Source organism: Kwoniella bestiolae, chromosome 2 (genome assembly GCF_000512585.2).
Source record: "Kwoniella bestiolae CBS 10118 chromosome 2, complete sequence".
NCBI lineage: Eukaryota > Fungi > Basidiomycota > Tremellomycetes > Tremellales > Cryptococcaceae > Kwoniella > Kwoniella bestiolae.
This window is the reverse complement of record NC_089242.1, coordinates 62,367-77,700: the sequence shown is the minus strand read 5'-3', so window position 1 is coordinate 77,700 and position 15,334 is coordinate 62,367. Positions and strand designations below refer to the sequence as shown.

The window sequence follows — 15,334 nt, the reverse complement described above, 5'->3', positions numbered from 1 at the left end:
ATACGTATGTGTATTACGTAAGTAGAGAGGGGGATGGGATAAATTACGATAAAATAATTTATATGATATATTCTATGGTGGGATGTATATGGTCGGAGCAGAACGGTGGGAGTCAAAGTGAAATAACGTTACTCCAATCATATTTAACAACATTCATATATATCATCTTATACTCTCTATACGATATACTCACCACTCACCACTCATACATCACAGTCAAAATGGAAGGTATCCTCAACAGTATGTCCACTGCACCTCTACAGCACTTGGGTTGCCAGCTCACATAGCTCTTTACAGGACCAAACAGAATCAGGGAGAAGCAAATCGCTTATCAAGTGAGTGGATGGACAGCGACGTCAAAAGGAATGATTGGGGAGATGCCTGGTAGTATACATGGGGCAGAGAGCTCGTGTCGAAAGTGGATCGTTGTGGAAGGACGATATAGAGGGAATAGCAAATGGAAGGGGTCGAAATTCTTGTCGAGTGGGGAGCAAGACTCGAGGTCAACGTGCTAATCCACCATACCATCAAATAGGCCGAGAAAGTCCCAGTATACCTCAGAGGTAACGGAAAGATCTGGTACCGTGAGTTGAAGCATTTGCTTTCACTTTGGATCGTCTTCAAGCTTCGATGAGAGGCTGATGAATATGATCCTTACTTCTACTCCTTCTGTCAAATCTCGACCGATCACGCGTATTGTCAAAACGCAATATATGATACCTCGAAACCGACCGTTGTCAACACCTAAATCTTACTGCTACCAATACCTACAACCTATCATCAACTTGGACTGCCCTTGAATGTTACAATCATGGTACTATATAAAAACACAAACAGGAGCCTACCTCGCCCTCTTCACCGTTTCTTTGGCCGGGTCATCCTTCCAATTGATCCAATACATCCGAGTGGGTTATATTCGTTTTCCAAGTGGATCATCTTGTTCACTGTATCATTGAGCTGACACATGTTATCCTTTCTTGCGTTTTTCTTTCTCTCTTTTTCTCCACCGACTGTCCTGAACTCTCTCCCAACCGACATCATGTACTCTACATACCAATCCCGACATGTCGCCAACAGGGAAAGGCCAAGAAGATTGGAGAGTAGATGTATTCTCGAGTATATATGTCATGAGCATGAATACAGGATGTGAATAGGTTGAACATGAGTATATACCCTTTGTGTCAGTGGTGCATCTGTGGAGAATGAGATGATCGTCGATGGTCACCAGTCCTTGTCTTCTTATGCTCGTTTTGCCTGTAATCCTCTCGCCTGATTGCATTGCATACCTGTCTTGTTGACATGTTTCGGATCCGCTTGCATCGTTGGGAGTGGTCTAGATGCATGATGCATACTGTGGATATATTGTCAGAGTGACATGTCCATGCGCTATATATAGTATTCAACAGTGACGTAAATAGCTCTTCCACCAGACGAATATGAACATCTGACATCTTATTCACAATTCACAGTCCACCATACAGTATAACATACTTTCTCTCGACCTTCATCAGTTGGTATCCCTCTCCCTCCTCTCATCCTCGCTGCCTACGCACACATGCTCATCCTTGGTCAACCTCTTGTTCCTGCCTGCAAACTACTAGTATCGACCTCTCTTCCTCAATTAACGAAAAATTCACCAAGCTTCATACGAAACTTTACCAGACTTACAATGACATCCCCTCACTCGCACACTCACGCTGTACCTATACCTCGGCCTGCTATCGTTACCACAAGCTCAGGCAAGTATCCTATATCCACTTGACAACCTCAGAACTCAAACCCAAGATTACCCATCATACCAAGCTAACCCACTTCATCACCGTTTACAGGAAGTTTCCGCACCCGCTCACTAGCAGTCTCATCCCTCAACCGACTAGGTGCCTCACCCAGATCCATCTCCTCAGAAACATCCACAATCCACGGTGATACCTCGTACAGCCCCCAAGCCCAACACGACATAGAAGCGAATGTGATCTCCCCTCACTCATCTAATGAACCTCTCTCCCCGCTCAGCGGGAGGAGCGGACAGTCCGCGGGAGTAAGGCAGAGACGATCGAACAAGAACAAACACCACAAGAAGAAAAGGGAGGAGTACAGGTGGATGAGCACTACTGCCGCTGGGGGTGGGACGGGTGACGAACCAGGTGTGGATGTAAAGTCCAGGAGGGATGAGGAGGCTTATGGGCATTTGAAGAATAAGACGAAGATTACTGTGGGTATTAGTTTCGCTTCTTTCCTCTGTCTACAAGTCTAACTACAATCTACCCTGCCATGATCGCGATTTGTTCTGAATCAATCAGCCCATCTACTTATTGACCCGATCGTAACGTAACAGGTCGTGGACTATTCCTCTAACCCCGATGAGGACAACACCAACCTTCGATGCGAGTTTCCAGGTGAAAGGCTAAGAGAATGGCTGGATAGTGAACATGGCGAGAGGAGAACTGGGGATGATGGTAAACCGACTGGAGTCAGATGGAGTGAGTGATGAAATCTGTCTCATCATCATTCTTTCCCTAGCAAGACTGGTGATCATGACAAGACCGACTGATCATCTTGATCCTGCAGTCCACATAGACGGCCTCAATTGGGAGGTCATCAAGACTCTTGTACTTCACTTCGGGTGAGCATTTCTGTCGTGTATTCTCGCAAGACTCCATACTGATTCTCTTCATATGTGCAGTCTCCACCCGCTCGCAGTAGAAGACGCTCTACGAGCCACCAACACCCCTCGATCGAAATTAGATTTCTACCGAAACCACCTCTACCTCCAGATACTCATTCACCACACCACCCCATCCGATGAAATTCGCTTATCAATGGCAGCAGAGGAAATGGCCAACGAGAGAGAATCAGGCCTGATCACAGATGACGATGCGAGCGTGCTCAACGAAAGTACCCGATCGACCACCAAGAGAGGTATACGAGGTAGACTGAGTGGGTTGTTTGGGTCGTCAGCAGACGATGAGGCTAGGACAGCTTCTGTACCGAAGTTGCCAGAGGGGGTTGAAGGGGTGTTCGAACCTAGTTTGGTTCATCCCAGACACGGTGGACATCATGTGAGTGGATAAATTCTTTACCCGCTGAACTCTGTACTTTGGCTATGACAATCGATCCTAATGTGGTCAGCTGACTCATTTATTGCTGATTTGCCGGGACTAGACATTCGAAAAACAAGCCCATACTCTTACCGTCAATGAGCTCAGTGCGAAATACATGGTACCAATCCGAAGAGGTATCCTGAGCTTATTTATGCTTCGTGATGGTGAGTGATCTAGCACCCGTGAACACAATTCATCGGGTTGAAAAGTATTCTGGTTTTGTGTTGACTTGTATTTGCTGACTCCACTGGTGCGTATGCCGTAGGCACACTGATCACGATGGACGCGAAACCCACTCGAGAGGTTCTTGCTCCCATATATCATCGACTGGAAGATGAATCTAGTTTATTGAGAAGATCAGGGGATGTCAGTATGCTGGCTCAAGCAATTTTGGATGTCGGTGAGTAATGACGTCTATCATCAACTGAACAGCCCCCCTGAATCAATTTCAGCTGACCGATGACCTGCATTCAGCTGCGGACTTGGCTATCGAGGTGAGCCATGCTACACTTGACACATGTTGGTGAATTTAGCTAATTCTGGATTGCAATGGCCCGCAGATATCTCAAACTTTCGAATCTGAATTGCTCAAGCTTGAAGCTTCTGTCCTCGTCAACCCTCAGGTAAGCCAATTCTCTCCTCTTCTTCCTACAGACAATATTGCACCGTTTTCCACTCCGTTATTGTTTGGTCAGAGCACCGAAGCTGATCTTATCGATGTTAATCAACGCAGATGGAAACCGTTCGACATCTTCATATCCTCTCATCTCAGCTTATCCGACTTCGAAGATCGCTCACACCACTCCTACATCTCTGTTACATCGTCCGCGATCAAGATGCTCAGCGTTCAGTGGCGGCCAGTGCAATGGTTCCGACCGGAACTCGAGGTGCAGGTACCGGTGCCGCTACGCCTGGAATCGGTATGAACGGGAACGGCAATCATCATACCATGGGAGGAGGAATGTCACATACTCATCTAGGCTTGAACTTGACCCCTCAACAATCGACTCACTCCCAATTTCAAGGAGGTCATGGATATATGGGTCCACCTCCCATCTCCCCTACTCCGTCTAGAGCAGCCACGCCTTTACCCGGTGGAGGATTTAACAAGTCGAGGGAAAGATCGACCGATGGAGATGATACGGCCAGTGTGTTGAGCATGTTCGGTGTGAACCCTACTCAAGCGTCGCACGTCGGGTTCTTCAGTCCAATGACGAAAGTTTATATCGGCGACGTGATTGATCATTTGGAGATCACTGTGGGGAGCTTGGAGCAGTTTGTTAATACTTGTGATCACTTGACGGACTATGTGTTTGTGAGTGGCTATTTGGAGCTCGACTTAGAAAGCTCATGCTGATCCTTCGAATGGTTTGAACAGAACGTCTTGAGTTTCCAAACCAACGAATCAATGGAGAGATTGAGTATTGTCACTGTCGTGTTCTTGCGTGAGTCATGGTATTGATACTTGAGGGATTCATTACTATGAATAAAGCTGATCTCTATGTTCGGTATCATAGCATTAACCTTCATTGTAAGTCTCCACACCGGGTCAGCCTCCACGACGTGAAGAAAGCTGATCAAATGGACTTTGTCCTTAGGCATCATACTTCGGAATGAACTTTGAGGATTTCCCAGAGATTCAACAATCCGTTTCGTACTTTTGGAAAGTCGCTCTACCATGTACGATAGCCTTCTTCGTCATCTTCTCCTTTGGGTATCTCAGAGCCTTTGCGGAGACTTTGTACAGGAAGGTAAGGAGGTGGAGGTGGATGTTGTTGTTAGGTGGGAAAAAGGCGGTTAGATCTAGGATGGGCAGTGGGATCAAGAGGAGCTGAGCGAGGAGTTGGCTGATCTGATCCTGTGACACGAATCAAGTATATTTCTAGTAGCTTAAGTTTCGATTCGGGCCGAAGAGACCAATGTAGCAAATAGTATTAAACTATCAATATCAATACATGCATATCATCTAGTCTCAACTATCGTACTGGTATTGTAGCTCGTCAAAACATGACATCCACAACGTCGCATGATCAAGTTCGGAATTGCGTAGATATCATCATTTTGCTAGCATCTAGAACCATCACTAGTTTTTCACCGTCAACATTTAGATATTAATTCCTGCATGTCTAAAGTTTTGCCCTTGAAATCATTGGACCGTATGGCACTGCAAACCTAAGCAGCAAATCTGAAATCAAGCCTATGTGTCGAACCGGACCATCAGCTCTTGCCCTCTCCAAGCAGATCAGACTAAGGCTACATAGGACTTGACTCACCTCTTATTACCGACATCCGTAGTAGTCTTCAAATAATGTTGTCTCTCCTCTTCGGACATCGCGCCCCAGATTCTCTCTCGTGTCCTATTTCGCCATTTATAATACGCCCAAGTACCGGGATAAAGGATGATCTGTCGACCAACAAATAGACAATAAGTGTGCTGCTCCAGCGTCATACGAGTACCGCTGGACGAGAAGATGGAGATTTGGATAACTCACGACGTTGAAACACAACAACGCGATCAGACCTTTGTTGGCCTTTTTGTATCGTGGCTTATCACTTGCTTGATAGACATTTGCTCCTATCATGGCTGATGCTTGGACGAACATGTTATAGAGGCTGTGGAGTCGCGTACAATCAGGATCGAGATCACATACGGGGTGTTGACACACCACGAGAGCAACTCACGAAGCAGATACTGATCGGTTTTGGACTGTTCCCGCGTTTCTACTTGTCCAAGCTACCTGTATTGCGTGGGTGCTGATTATACCAACCAAACAACCAATCAGTCGAGTCCTTCTATTGTCAATCATATTGATGATAGTCGCAATCAAAAAGAAGTCCTAACACTCACTAAGGATAAGACAACAGCACAGTCTCAATAGCAAAGTACGTCCAAGGGTTAATCGGATCAGGCAGCGCCACAAGCGGTATAAAGCAAGGGAGCAACCACCAATCTTCGGCGGAAGCAACGAACGATCGATTGTTGGCCAACTCCGAGATGGCCGTAATACCGAATTGCGTGAATATGCTGATCACCTCGTATGGGATAGAAAGAAGGTTGGTCTGGACAGTCGAGAAGCCGAGCTCCTTGAATGATAGGGTGAGGTAATTGCCCACTGGGTATTTTGGGATACCGAACAAGAGACCAAGGGCGTAGAGAGGGTACATGTCGTAATCTAGGATACAGTCCCATATCATTCGGGGTGTTAGGGCTTGACGGTTGTGCATTCCTCCTTTGTTGGGGTCGTCTCGGATTACTTGGAGATGATAAGGCGCAATCAGCATTGAGCAGCTTCGGTCATATTGCGAATTGCGCAAACAAATCGTAATACTCACCTCCGTTGACGATAATCTTGACTTCTCGATCGTTGAAATACCCCTTGGGTAGCCATTTCGACTTTGTCTTGGCTGGTGAAGTGGGCATCAAGAAGAACGAAGCGATACCGATGGCCACTATCATACGAAAAGCATATCAGCCCAATTCATGTGCTCTAGCAGAACGGAAGACGTTACTAAACTTACGGGTGATGATACCTTCGAAGAGGAATAACCTGGTGGCAAAGGAAGGTCAGCCTCTCCGTGTGGTTTCGTGAGATGGGGTCAACATCTTTACGTACCATCTCCACCCTTCGTATCCATGGAAGCCTCGGAGTTTGAGGAACCCAACAGCCAAGAAATCGGTGATGATACCACCTGAATGCGGCATTGCGAATCAGTAATGAGCTTTCCCTCACGGAAAATAGCGAGAAAGCCACATACAGATATTTGAGGACATCCAGAACCATGCCAATCGGATAGGAAGATGTTTACCGTCATACCAGTAACTAAGATACAGGATGAGGTCGCTACAGATTATTGTCAGCTTGCGAAGCAAGATTCGATATCAGTGGTGGACGGAGTGACTTACGGAATGAAACCACCTTGAAACAGGGCACTGGCATCAGCAACACCAAGTCAACAATGATACGACCTAGGAAGATACACATTGTGAGAGAAAGACTTACATCAAACATCTAGTAGCGAGGAACGAAGCTCGGCCTTTGAGGAAGAATTGAGCAGCTGAGATGATACTGAATATACAGACTTGGATGGGGATCCACCTATCCGGGCCGACTCTGTTGGACAAGCAAACAGCTGTGTGAGCGAACACGCCGCGGATCAAGGACCGGCGGAAAACGAAATGTACCTTTTCGAGATCAGCTGGGAAGGTAATTCAGCGATTAAGAAGAATAGCTTGGACAGTGTGTTTCCGAGGTTCTGCAATATAGTCCTTCTATCAGCATGGTCCTCCTGACTCCACAGGGTGGCACCCACATAATCAGCTTGAGTCAGGTGAATATCCTTCAACAGACCATCGGAGTTGGCATTACTGATGTTCCCTCTGTCGATGTTCAGTGCCGAGAACATGACACAGGCCCAAAGCTGACAGACCAATTAAGAGCACGAGTCAGTTTGGTTGTTCGACCCTCGGATCTGCTCATGATGAGATGCCACTAACCATGATCTTCCAATCGATCTTTCGTCGGACTTGCTGTTCCTCCCGGACTGTCCATCTGAAATTCGGATCGAACGCTTCAACATTCTCCCAATCGTCTCGGATATACTTTGCTTTCAGCTCTTCGATATTATCACCATCCCAGATACTCGGTTGAGTGGCGATCTACCGGTGATACACAATCTCAACGTCAGCCACAAGCCCTGCCTGCTCGAGCGAAGATATCACTCACGGCATCAGGAGCATCTTTGGGAAGCGGGGGACGAAGCTTGAGGGCTCTTAACACAGCTGACCCAAGGGCTGATTCAGCTTTATCGACCTCAGCCGAAGAGACTCCAGCGGCCAAGGGAGCAGGGCCGACAGTGACGTCCGCGCCCTTTCGATCGTTTCCGATGTGGTATTCCTCGGGTAGAGCCACACCATCGAGGCCGGACTTGAGACTGTTATCGTCTCGGGGAGAACTAGAACCAGTGCCACTGGACTTTTTGGTGCTCATTTTTTCGGTATATTAAAAGACTGATCGGCTTAGTGTCCATACAAGGAGAGGCTAAGTGCTGACTTTGGGATTGCATCCCTTATGTACGCCCAAAGGACTACATGACAAAAGTGCACTTCGTCGTGCATGCTCAAAATCTAATCAAAGAGGATGATATGATATGGCGAATTGCTATTGAAAATTGGATATCGCTTATCTCCTTACTGAACCGGTCTTGGCATCTCTCAAGAGACAGCCCGTCAAATACATCACAGCTCGGCATTCGTCCGCCGCGCTCCACCTTATGGTCCACAACGATACGAGTTGACGCCATTACAGCTCATCATTGCGATATGCTTCGGGACAAGGATCACCCGACCGGAGCAGCCGTATACTGCGATAAAGCTGTTTCAAGGCCTATTATGTGTCACATCGTGAACGAAATCATATGATCTTCCACAAAAATTCAAATCCTGCTAACATCACCGAAAAGATTATTCGGAATTCTTTTGTGGATCATGTGGTACCGATCTCCTGTGATTGGCAAACCTGGTGTATCTATGAGGTTGCTTCCAGTCAAATAATCGAACTCACATCCTTGTCGTGACAATACGCAATGCAGAGATTGGTCAACAGTGCCATCCCCCGAAACCAAAAGGCACAGATGAGCAATGAGAACGTGATGAGAGATAACGGCGACCGCCGCTGCGTCTAAGCTTACTCCGATCACGACAACAGCAGACGTCATCTCCTATCGACGTCAGGTCGCATGCAGAGATGCCCTATATCCCTGCCAAGATCAGCGGCTTGTTGGGAGCTAGAACGACGGCGAGCCCCACCGAACACATCGTTTGGCGTGATTGTACGTGATCTGTCGTTCCTGTACCAATCGCAGATAACCGATTGCAATCTGGTCTTCTCCTTACCCTTTAAAGAAGGCAGAAACGAGCTTCTATCCAGAATGAGCCCCATACTTCCTAAGTCCACCCACCAAGCCCTTCGCCACTCTTAGTCAAGATGACAACTACCCTAGTAGAAAGAATCCCAAGCCTTCAACAAGCTACAGCGACTCTTCGTCTGAGTGGCGGTGAAGAGCCCAATACCAATCAAGATGCTTCACAGGCAAAAGTCAATAAAGTCCCTCCACCTGATTACAAGTACAAGCGATTCTTACCCACTTTCGATCGCGAGACGAAGTATGAACCCCTCACTCCTTTTGAGCATCATGATCCGGGTTTGGATGCTTTGAAGCACGAGAACCCTAGAGAATTTCTGCAAGGTGCCACTGTCAATGCCCTATCACCGAATTTCGGTTCCGAAGTCGAAGGTATTCAACTTAGTAAACTAGATGCCAGAGGTAAGAGGTGAGTCTAGGATATAGAACTGGCACATAACCTCTCAGATACGTCGTCAGCAGCTGACCCTTCACCTCGATCAGCCAACTCGCCCTCTTCGTTGCGCAACGAGGTGTCGTAGCCTTCCGAGACCAAGATTTCATCGACCAATCTCCGGAGTGGCAACTGAATGAATGGGGCAAGACCTTTGGTAGATTACACATACATCCCACATCGGGTGCGCCAGAGGGCTATCCCGAGTTTCACCTTGTCTATCGAGATGGCGCACCCAAAAAGGGTCTTCCATCTTATAATCCCAACAAGCTGTCTAGCACAGGCTGGCACTCCGATGTGACTTATGAAGAGCAGCCTCCGGGATTGACCACACTTTTCTTGTATGATTCGCCCTCCTCAGGTGGGGATACGGGTTATGTGTCTCAGGTTGGTGAGTTGACAATGTTATACTCATTTCACATGGTATTGTAGCTTACGCAGAGCTTTCTCAGAGGCATACAAAAGACTTTCACCTCCATTCCAGCAATTCCTGGAAACTCTTTCGGTTGTTCACTCAGGAGTAGCTCAAGCAGATTTCAGCCGAGCAGGTAATCGAGGAGGCGTCGTAAGACGAGAGCCTGTAGAGAACGTTCATCCGCTTGTGCGCAGACATCCCGTTACCGGAGAGAAAGCCCTTTTTGTCAACAAGCAATTTTCAAGGTACATTGTCGGCCTCAAAAGCGAAGAGTCCGATGCGATACTGGATCTTTTGTAGTGAGTGCAGGCGAAACGGTGTAAGCTACACTGAAGTATCCGCTGATTTTGGTATACTCGCTTTATAGCACTCACATCGCGCAAGGCCACGATTTCCAGATCAGGGCCAAGTGGAAGCCCAAAACGGTCGTTCTTTGGGATAGTAAGTTCTCTTCAATACCGCCTCTGTATATACTCAAGATGTTAACCATTCACACCTCTCATAGACCGAATCACCGCTCATACTGCCATCGGCGACTACTCACCTGAACGAGATGGCTTCAGGCATGGTTCCAGGATTACACCTCAAGCGGAACGCCCTTTCCTCTGATAAATTGGCAGACGTGGGGGGAGTGGACGATGTTGTACCTGATTATTCTAGTCCGACATAGTATGTAGATCTGTTCTTATGATGCAAACGAGCTGTTCAGTCGTGCCAGTGTGAGGTCTAAGTGCACAAGAGTTCGAAATTTCATGGGGAATCGACCACCTCATCGTGTTGTGGAAAAAGAGAACATCACTCGGTCATAACCGAAAGTTGCGCCATCAATGCTAAGAGCTGCGAAAGATCAGCTTAAGCGAGATCAAGCTACATCTAACGGGACGGCCGACTTTGATCTCAAGCTGGGGGAAGGGAGCTGATGGCATCTCGAAGCATACACATGTCCAGAGCCTTATGATCACACGAGATCTGGCACATGTCAATTCGAAAATCACGAATGATACGTGATTGATAACGATTTCATCATGACTTATTTTTCCGAAAGCCTCCCTCAAGTGAGATAATTAGCTTGCTTTACAAATGATCTTTGATCACGTTCCTGCGTATACGAGGTCCTACACAATAGTCAGTAGTCTAAATTAGACTAGCCAAGAGCTTAGATGTGAAGGAACTTGAGATATGAGGTTAGAGGTGCTCATCATTGCGCCATCGATTGGCAGCGGCTCTTTCTTCGTATCTGTTGGGCTTTTCGGTGCGATACAGTTCAGCTTGACAAAAAGATCAAAATTTATATATAAGAAAGCTGACTTCGCTATTCAATGTGAAAACAAAACTACAGAAAATCAGCTATTACCTGCACCCTTTCGGCTATCTTTGACTGACCTTGACACCGGTGAAGAGCCTTGGAAATGTCCAGTCCATCAATTCAAGAGAAAAGCATTGAATCCCCATCAACGGGTCTTGAACCTGGTGCGGACAAGGATTTAAACGTACCGGAGTTCTACATCGATGGAAAAGTCAACTTTGTCGGAGAACAAGGTGGAAATGGTGCTCAAGCCACTATCCAGGATGTCTCGGGTGCTCCTGTGGAAAGCGAGAATCCTTTGGGTTATTCGGTCGGATGGTGGTCAGCTTTGTTCCTCAATATTACCATGTTAATCGGTACTGGTATCTTCTCTTTCCGTAAGTGACCTTAATTTGCACATGTCTACACCATCAATTCCGTTCCTTATTGTCGCATCGTATTGCAGAAGCTGACCTGTTGGCTTTTGGTTCAGCTTCAAGTCTCCTGAAATCCCTTGGATCAGTCGGTCTAGCCTTGATATACTGGCCGATCGGTCTGCTCATCTCTTTAGCTGGTATCTCGGTGTATCTAGAGTTTGCTTCATATTTCCCTTCGCGATCAGGAGGGGAAGTGGTATATCTTGAACAAGCATTCAGGAAGCCAAAGTACTTCTTCCCTGTGGCATTCGCCGTACAGACTGTCATCCTGTCTTTCGTTAGTTCCAATGTCATCGGTGAGCTGTTCCATACTCACTCATTAAGGAGAGCATGGACTGAATCCTCCTCATTCAGTGGTTGCCGAATACATCTTCAAGATGACCGATCATACACCTTCGGATTGGGAGTCCAAAGGAGTAGGCATCGCAGCCTTGACCATCATCAGTCTTCGTAAGTCATCTGAGCGTAGAATCACACGAGAATCTCCTATTGAAAGTGCGTAGATTTGACCTAACTGATATTGATTTTTGCACGCCCAGCTATTTGGATTAGTACCAACTTCTCCCTCCGTTTGTCCAACTTCTGCGGTATCGCCAAGATCATCACCATGCTTTTGATCATCATCCCAGGTTTCGTGGCATTGGGTGGTCATCTAAAATCCGTCCCAAATCCCAAAGCCAATTTCCGAAATGCGTTTGAGGGAACGACAAGTAACGGATATAGCCTATCTAACGCTTTGGTCAGCATCATCTTCTCCTATGGAGGCTACACAAACTCTTTCAACGTGGCAAACGAGATCAAGAATCCGATCAAAACGATAAGGAGAACAGCCAACACCGCGGTGATCTTCGTTGCTGTTTTGTACGTTTTGGCCAATATCGCTTATTTTGCTGTCTGTGAGTACCGGACCTTACCTCGATTGTAACATATGCACCAAGCTAAGCTGGCCATTCGTACGCGCAGTGACCAAAGAAGAGATCAAAGGTTCAACTCAGGTGACAGCCAGCATCTTTTGGGCAAAGCTATTTGGAGACAAGGCTGCCAAAGGTCTTACGATCCTTCCGGTGTTGAGTGCCGCCAGTAATATCCTAACGACTATGGTTGGGCATACGCGAATGATTCGGGAGATTGGTCGGTGAGTTTTGAACTCTCATGTCTCCGCTCTACCTAGGTTCTCGCTCCGAACAGTAGCTGATGCCAGATCCGATTTGTAGACAAGGGGTCCTACCGTTTCCAAGATTCTGGGTGACCACTTGGCCATTCGGTACACCGACTGGAGCGATAATTGCGATATGGGTAGTCTCGTTTGTTATCATTGTAGCCCCTCCCGCAGGAAGTGCTTTCAACTTCAGTGAGCCTCACTCTTGCCAATGTCTACACACAAGTGTCCTTGACTGATGGCCATATATTCAATCTCAGTCGTGGCGATCCAGAATTACCCCTCGTCATTCTTCTTGGCCCTCATGACACTGGGTCTCTTCATCGTTCGAAGAGATAGGAAGAGGCTCAACCTTCCCCGACCCGAATATCGAAGTTGGACTGTCGTTGTTCTCTTCTTTTTGGCTGCCAACTTGTTCCTGATTATCATGCCTTGGGTACCACCGACTGGCGGTATCAACAACAGTTCTTTTGGGTTCTTTTATGGTGCTTCGTCTCTGACCGGTTTGGGAATGTGAGTGAAATCGAATCCTCATGATCATGATTCTCACCCATCTTGTCTTGTTTGTGCCCAAATAAGCTGATTAAATGGCTGATAAATCATCTGTAGTGTGTTCCTATGTGCACTGTACTTCGTACTTTGGTCAAAGCTCTTGCCTAAATTGGGCGGATATCAACTACGTCAAGTCATATTCACCTTACCTGACGGATCGGTGTCACACAAACTCATGAAAATCAGAAACGACGAGGTGGATGAGTGGGATGCGAAACACGACCTAAGTGGAAGGTCTCTGAGAGATCATGAGGTGCATGCTTGAGGGGGGAATTTACCTTTGAGCATAGTGCCCTTGGCCGCCCTCCTCAACGCACTGAGTAGTTGGATGTTGTGCGTATGTAGTGAATATCATTTACGGAGGAAGAGATAGTTTCAATGCCTGTGATGCAGTAGAACGTCATACATTAGGATCAAAGCATCGACTACAGATCGATACATCCAGTGCGGGATACGACGCCAAATGACCACAAATGGAACCCCGATTCACCATCACCGAGCAGTATGCCATCCAGTCCCTGTTGATCGCCAAGGTCTCGATTGATTATATCCGCTGTTGGCATTGGACCCGTATCTGAATCTGCTATTCCAGGTTGAGCCGGGATGTGAGGGGTACGGTGTATATGGTGGTGGCGGTCCGTAGCCGGAGGGAGGTCCTGGCCAATGGTTGGCACGACTGGGCCGATAAGTACTCGAATAGCCACCTAACATGGGCGGGCACGGTGGTCTATAGCCCCATGGACCAGATGGCGGCCCATCGCAGCCACTGAAAATATCGCGGCTCGTGGAACCCCCATTTGTGGGACCGTTCGTTGAGCTCTGGTTGTCGGTCGCACCCTGATCATCAGTTGTCGGAATGTCGAAGTAATCTTCTTCGCACTCGGAAAATGTGATTATATGATCGTCCGTCAGGTTGAGGTCCTGATCGAGTTTGAAAAGGAACTTAGACCAAGGTGATTCGTATTCCCTTTCTGTAAGAGATCCGTCTTCCGTTTCTGAAATGTTGGCGAGATATATGTCAATCACTTGTCGGTGAGAAAGAGATATAGGTATGAACGGGTTAGACTTCACTCACTGTCTTTTACAACCTTGCTGATCGGTCCGAAGTCGTTATGAAATCTCCTCAACTCTCCAAGTCTGCCTTGCTTAAATTTCCCTATATCCAGCTTATGCATTGTATCCAATAACTCAGCCTTTTCTCTTTGACACATTGCATAATTATAGCTAGACTTCACTGACTGTTCAGTGGCATCGAAAATGTCTTGCTTACTGGCTGTCTCGGACTGTTTCTTGGTGCCCATAAAACCGTCGAAATCCAAATTCATTTTGTCGAAGGCCGTTGTTGATTGGCCCGCCCGAACACTTAGATGTTCACTGATGTGTTCCCGCAACATATCTCGAATGCTTTTACCAGCTCCTGTCCATGGGTTGTCTGATGTTTGGCTAGATCCGGTATGTCTGGTGAACTCAGACGTGGGGTGACGACCTCGTGATGCTGATGCTGCCTGACTGTAACGAGTAGGATGCCTAGGGTAATGGGAGGGGAATTGCCCAGAAGGAGGCCCTCCATAGTATGGTCGAGAGTAGTTGGAATGGTAGTTTGACCCAGGCCCAAAGGGAGGAGGAGGTGGTCCATAGTAGTGCGGATGTGGGTATGGATAACCCCCGGTGGGAGGTGGATATTGGGGAGGTCGTGACCACCTAAGATTGCTGAAGAACGAGCCGGTATTTGACTGAGGTTGTGCATTGAACGATGGTTGATTGTAATTCGTGTAGGTCCAATTATGGGAAGTGTATTGAGAAGGCCATGGAGCCTGATGTTGTGGGGGCATCCAAGGCGGCGGTGGTGGATAATGGAATGACATTTTCGGCAATACGTAGAGAGTGAATGGTGTTGTGTTTCTGGTGCTGTGGGTGATGATGTGGTTGATGGCGATGGTAGTGTACAGTGGTGAAGAACGAGAGAAAGTGATGAATTGATGAGTAGATTGAACCACGATCCGAGTGAGAAATGGGAGAGCTGCCTTGTT

General features: G+C 47.2%; 5 protein-coding genes across 5 annotated transcripts; 3 read left to right on the top strand and 2 right to left on the bottom strand.

Moving 5' to 3' along the window:
• Positions 1-1,669: 1,669 nt before the first annotated feature.
• Positions 1,670-4,936, top strand: I302_103160 (uncharacterized protein; the record flags this gene model as incomplete). The annotated part of the gene is made up of 13 exons (XM_065869627.1): positions 1,670-1,739; positions 1,830-2,212; positions 2,336-2,480; positions 2,569-2,623; positions 2,684-3,059; positions 3,163-3,265; positions 3,367-3,501; positions 3,576-3,595; positions 3,662-3,724; positions 3,835-4,416; positions 4,480-4,546; positions 4,619-4,632; positions 4,700-4,936. 13 exons carry the CDS (start codon positions 1,670-1,672, stop codon positions 4,934-4,936), a joined length of 2,250 nt encoding a protein of 749 aa, XP_065725699.1.
• Positions 4,937-5,273: 337 nt separating this feature from the next.
• On the bottom strand, positions 5,274-8,089 carry I302_103159 (uncharacterized protein; the record flags this gene model as incomplete). The annotated part of the gene is made up of 15 exons (XM_019188530.2): positions 5,274-5,298; positions 5,375-5,505; positions 5,594-5,714; positions 5,784-5,855; positions 5,950-6,355; positions 6,435-6,551; positions 6,621-6,649; positions 6,716-6,791; positions 6,858-6,943; positions 7,006-7,032; positions 7,103-7,213; positions 7,285-7,355; positions 7,413-7,520; positions 7,597-7,758; positions 7,826-8,089. The coding sequence occupies 15 exons, from the start codon at positions 8,087-8,089 to the stop codon at positions 5,274-5,276; spliced, it is 1,806 nt and encodes a 601-aa protein (XP_019048092.2).
• A 996-nt stretch (positions 8,090-9,085) lies between these two features.
• On the top strand, positions 9,086-10,480 carry I302_103158 (uncharacterized protein; the record flags this gene model as incomplete). Its single annotated transcript, XM_019188529.1, has 5 exons — positions 9,086-9,432; positions 9,507-9,847; positions 9,909-10,170; positions 10,239-10,312; positions 10,377-10,480. 5 exons carry the CDS (start codon positions 9,086-9,088, stop codon positions 10,478-10,480), a joined length of 1,128 nt encoding a protein of 375 aa, XP_019048091.1.
• An 800-nt stretch (positions 10,481-11,280) lies between these two features.
• Positions 11,281-13,569, top strand: I302_103157 (uncharacterized protein; the record flags this gene model as incomplete). The annotated part of the gene is made up of 8 exons (XM_019188528.1): positions 11,281-11,554; positions 11,650-11,889; positions 11,948-12,043; positions 12,133-12,489; positions 12,557-12,728; positions 12,808-12,944; positions 13,013-13,265; positions 13,362-13,569. The coding sequence occupies 8 exons, from the start codon at positions 11,281-11,283 to the stop codon at positions 13,567-13,569; spliced, it is 1,737 nt and encodes a 578-aa protein (XP_019048090.1).
• Positions 13,570-13,796: 227 nt separating this feature from the next.
• On the bottom strand, positions 13,797-15,169 carry I302_103156 (uncharacterized protein; the record flags this gene model as incomplete). The annotated part of the gene is made up of 2 exons (XM_065869626.1): positions 13,797-14,299; positions 14,380-15,169. The coding sequence occupies 2 exons, from the start codon at positions 15,167-15,169 to the stop codon at positions 13,797-13,799; spliced, it is 1,293 nt and encodes a 430-aa protein (XP_065725698.1).
• Between the last annotated feature and the right edge of the window lie 165 nt (positions 15,170-15,334).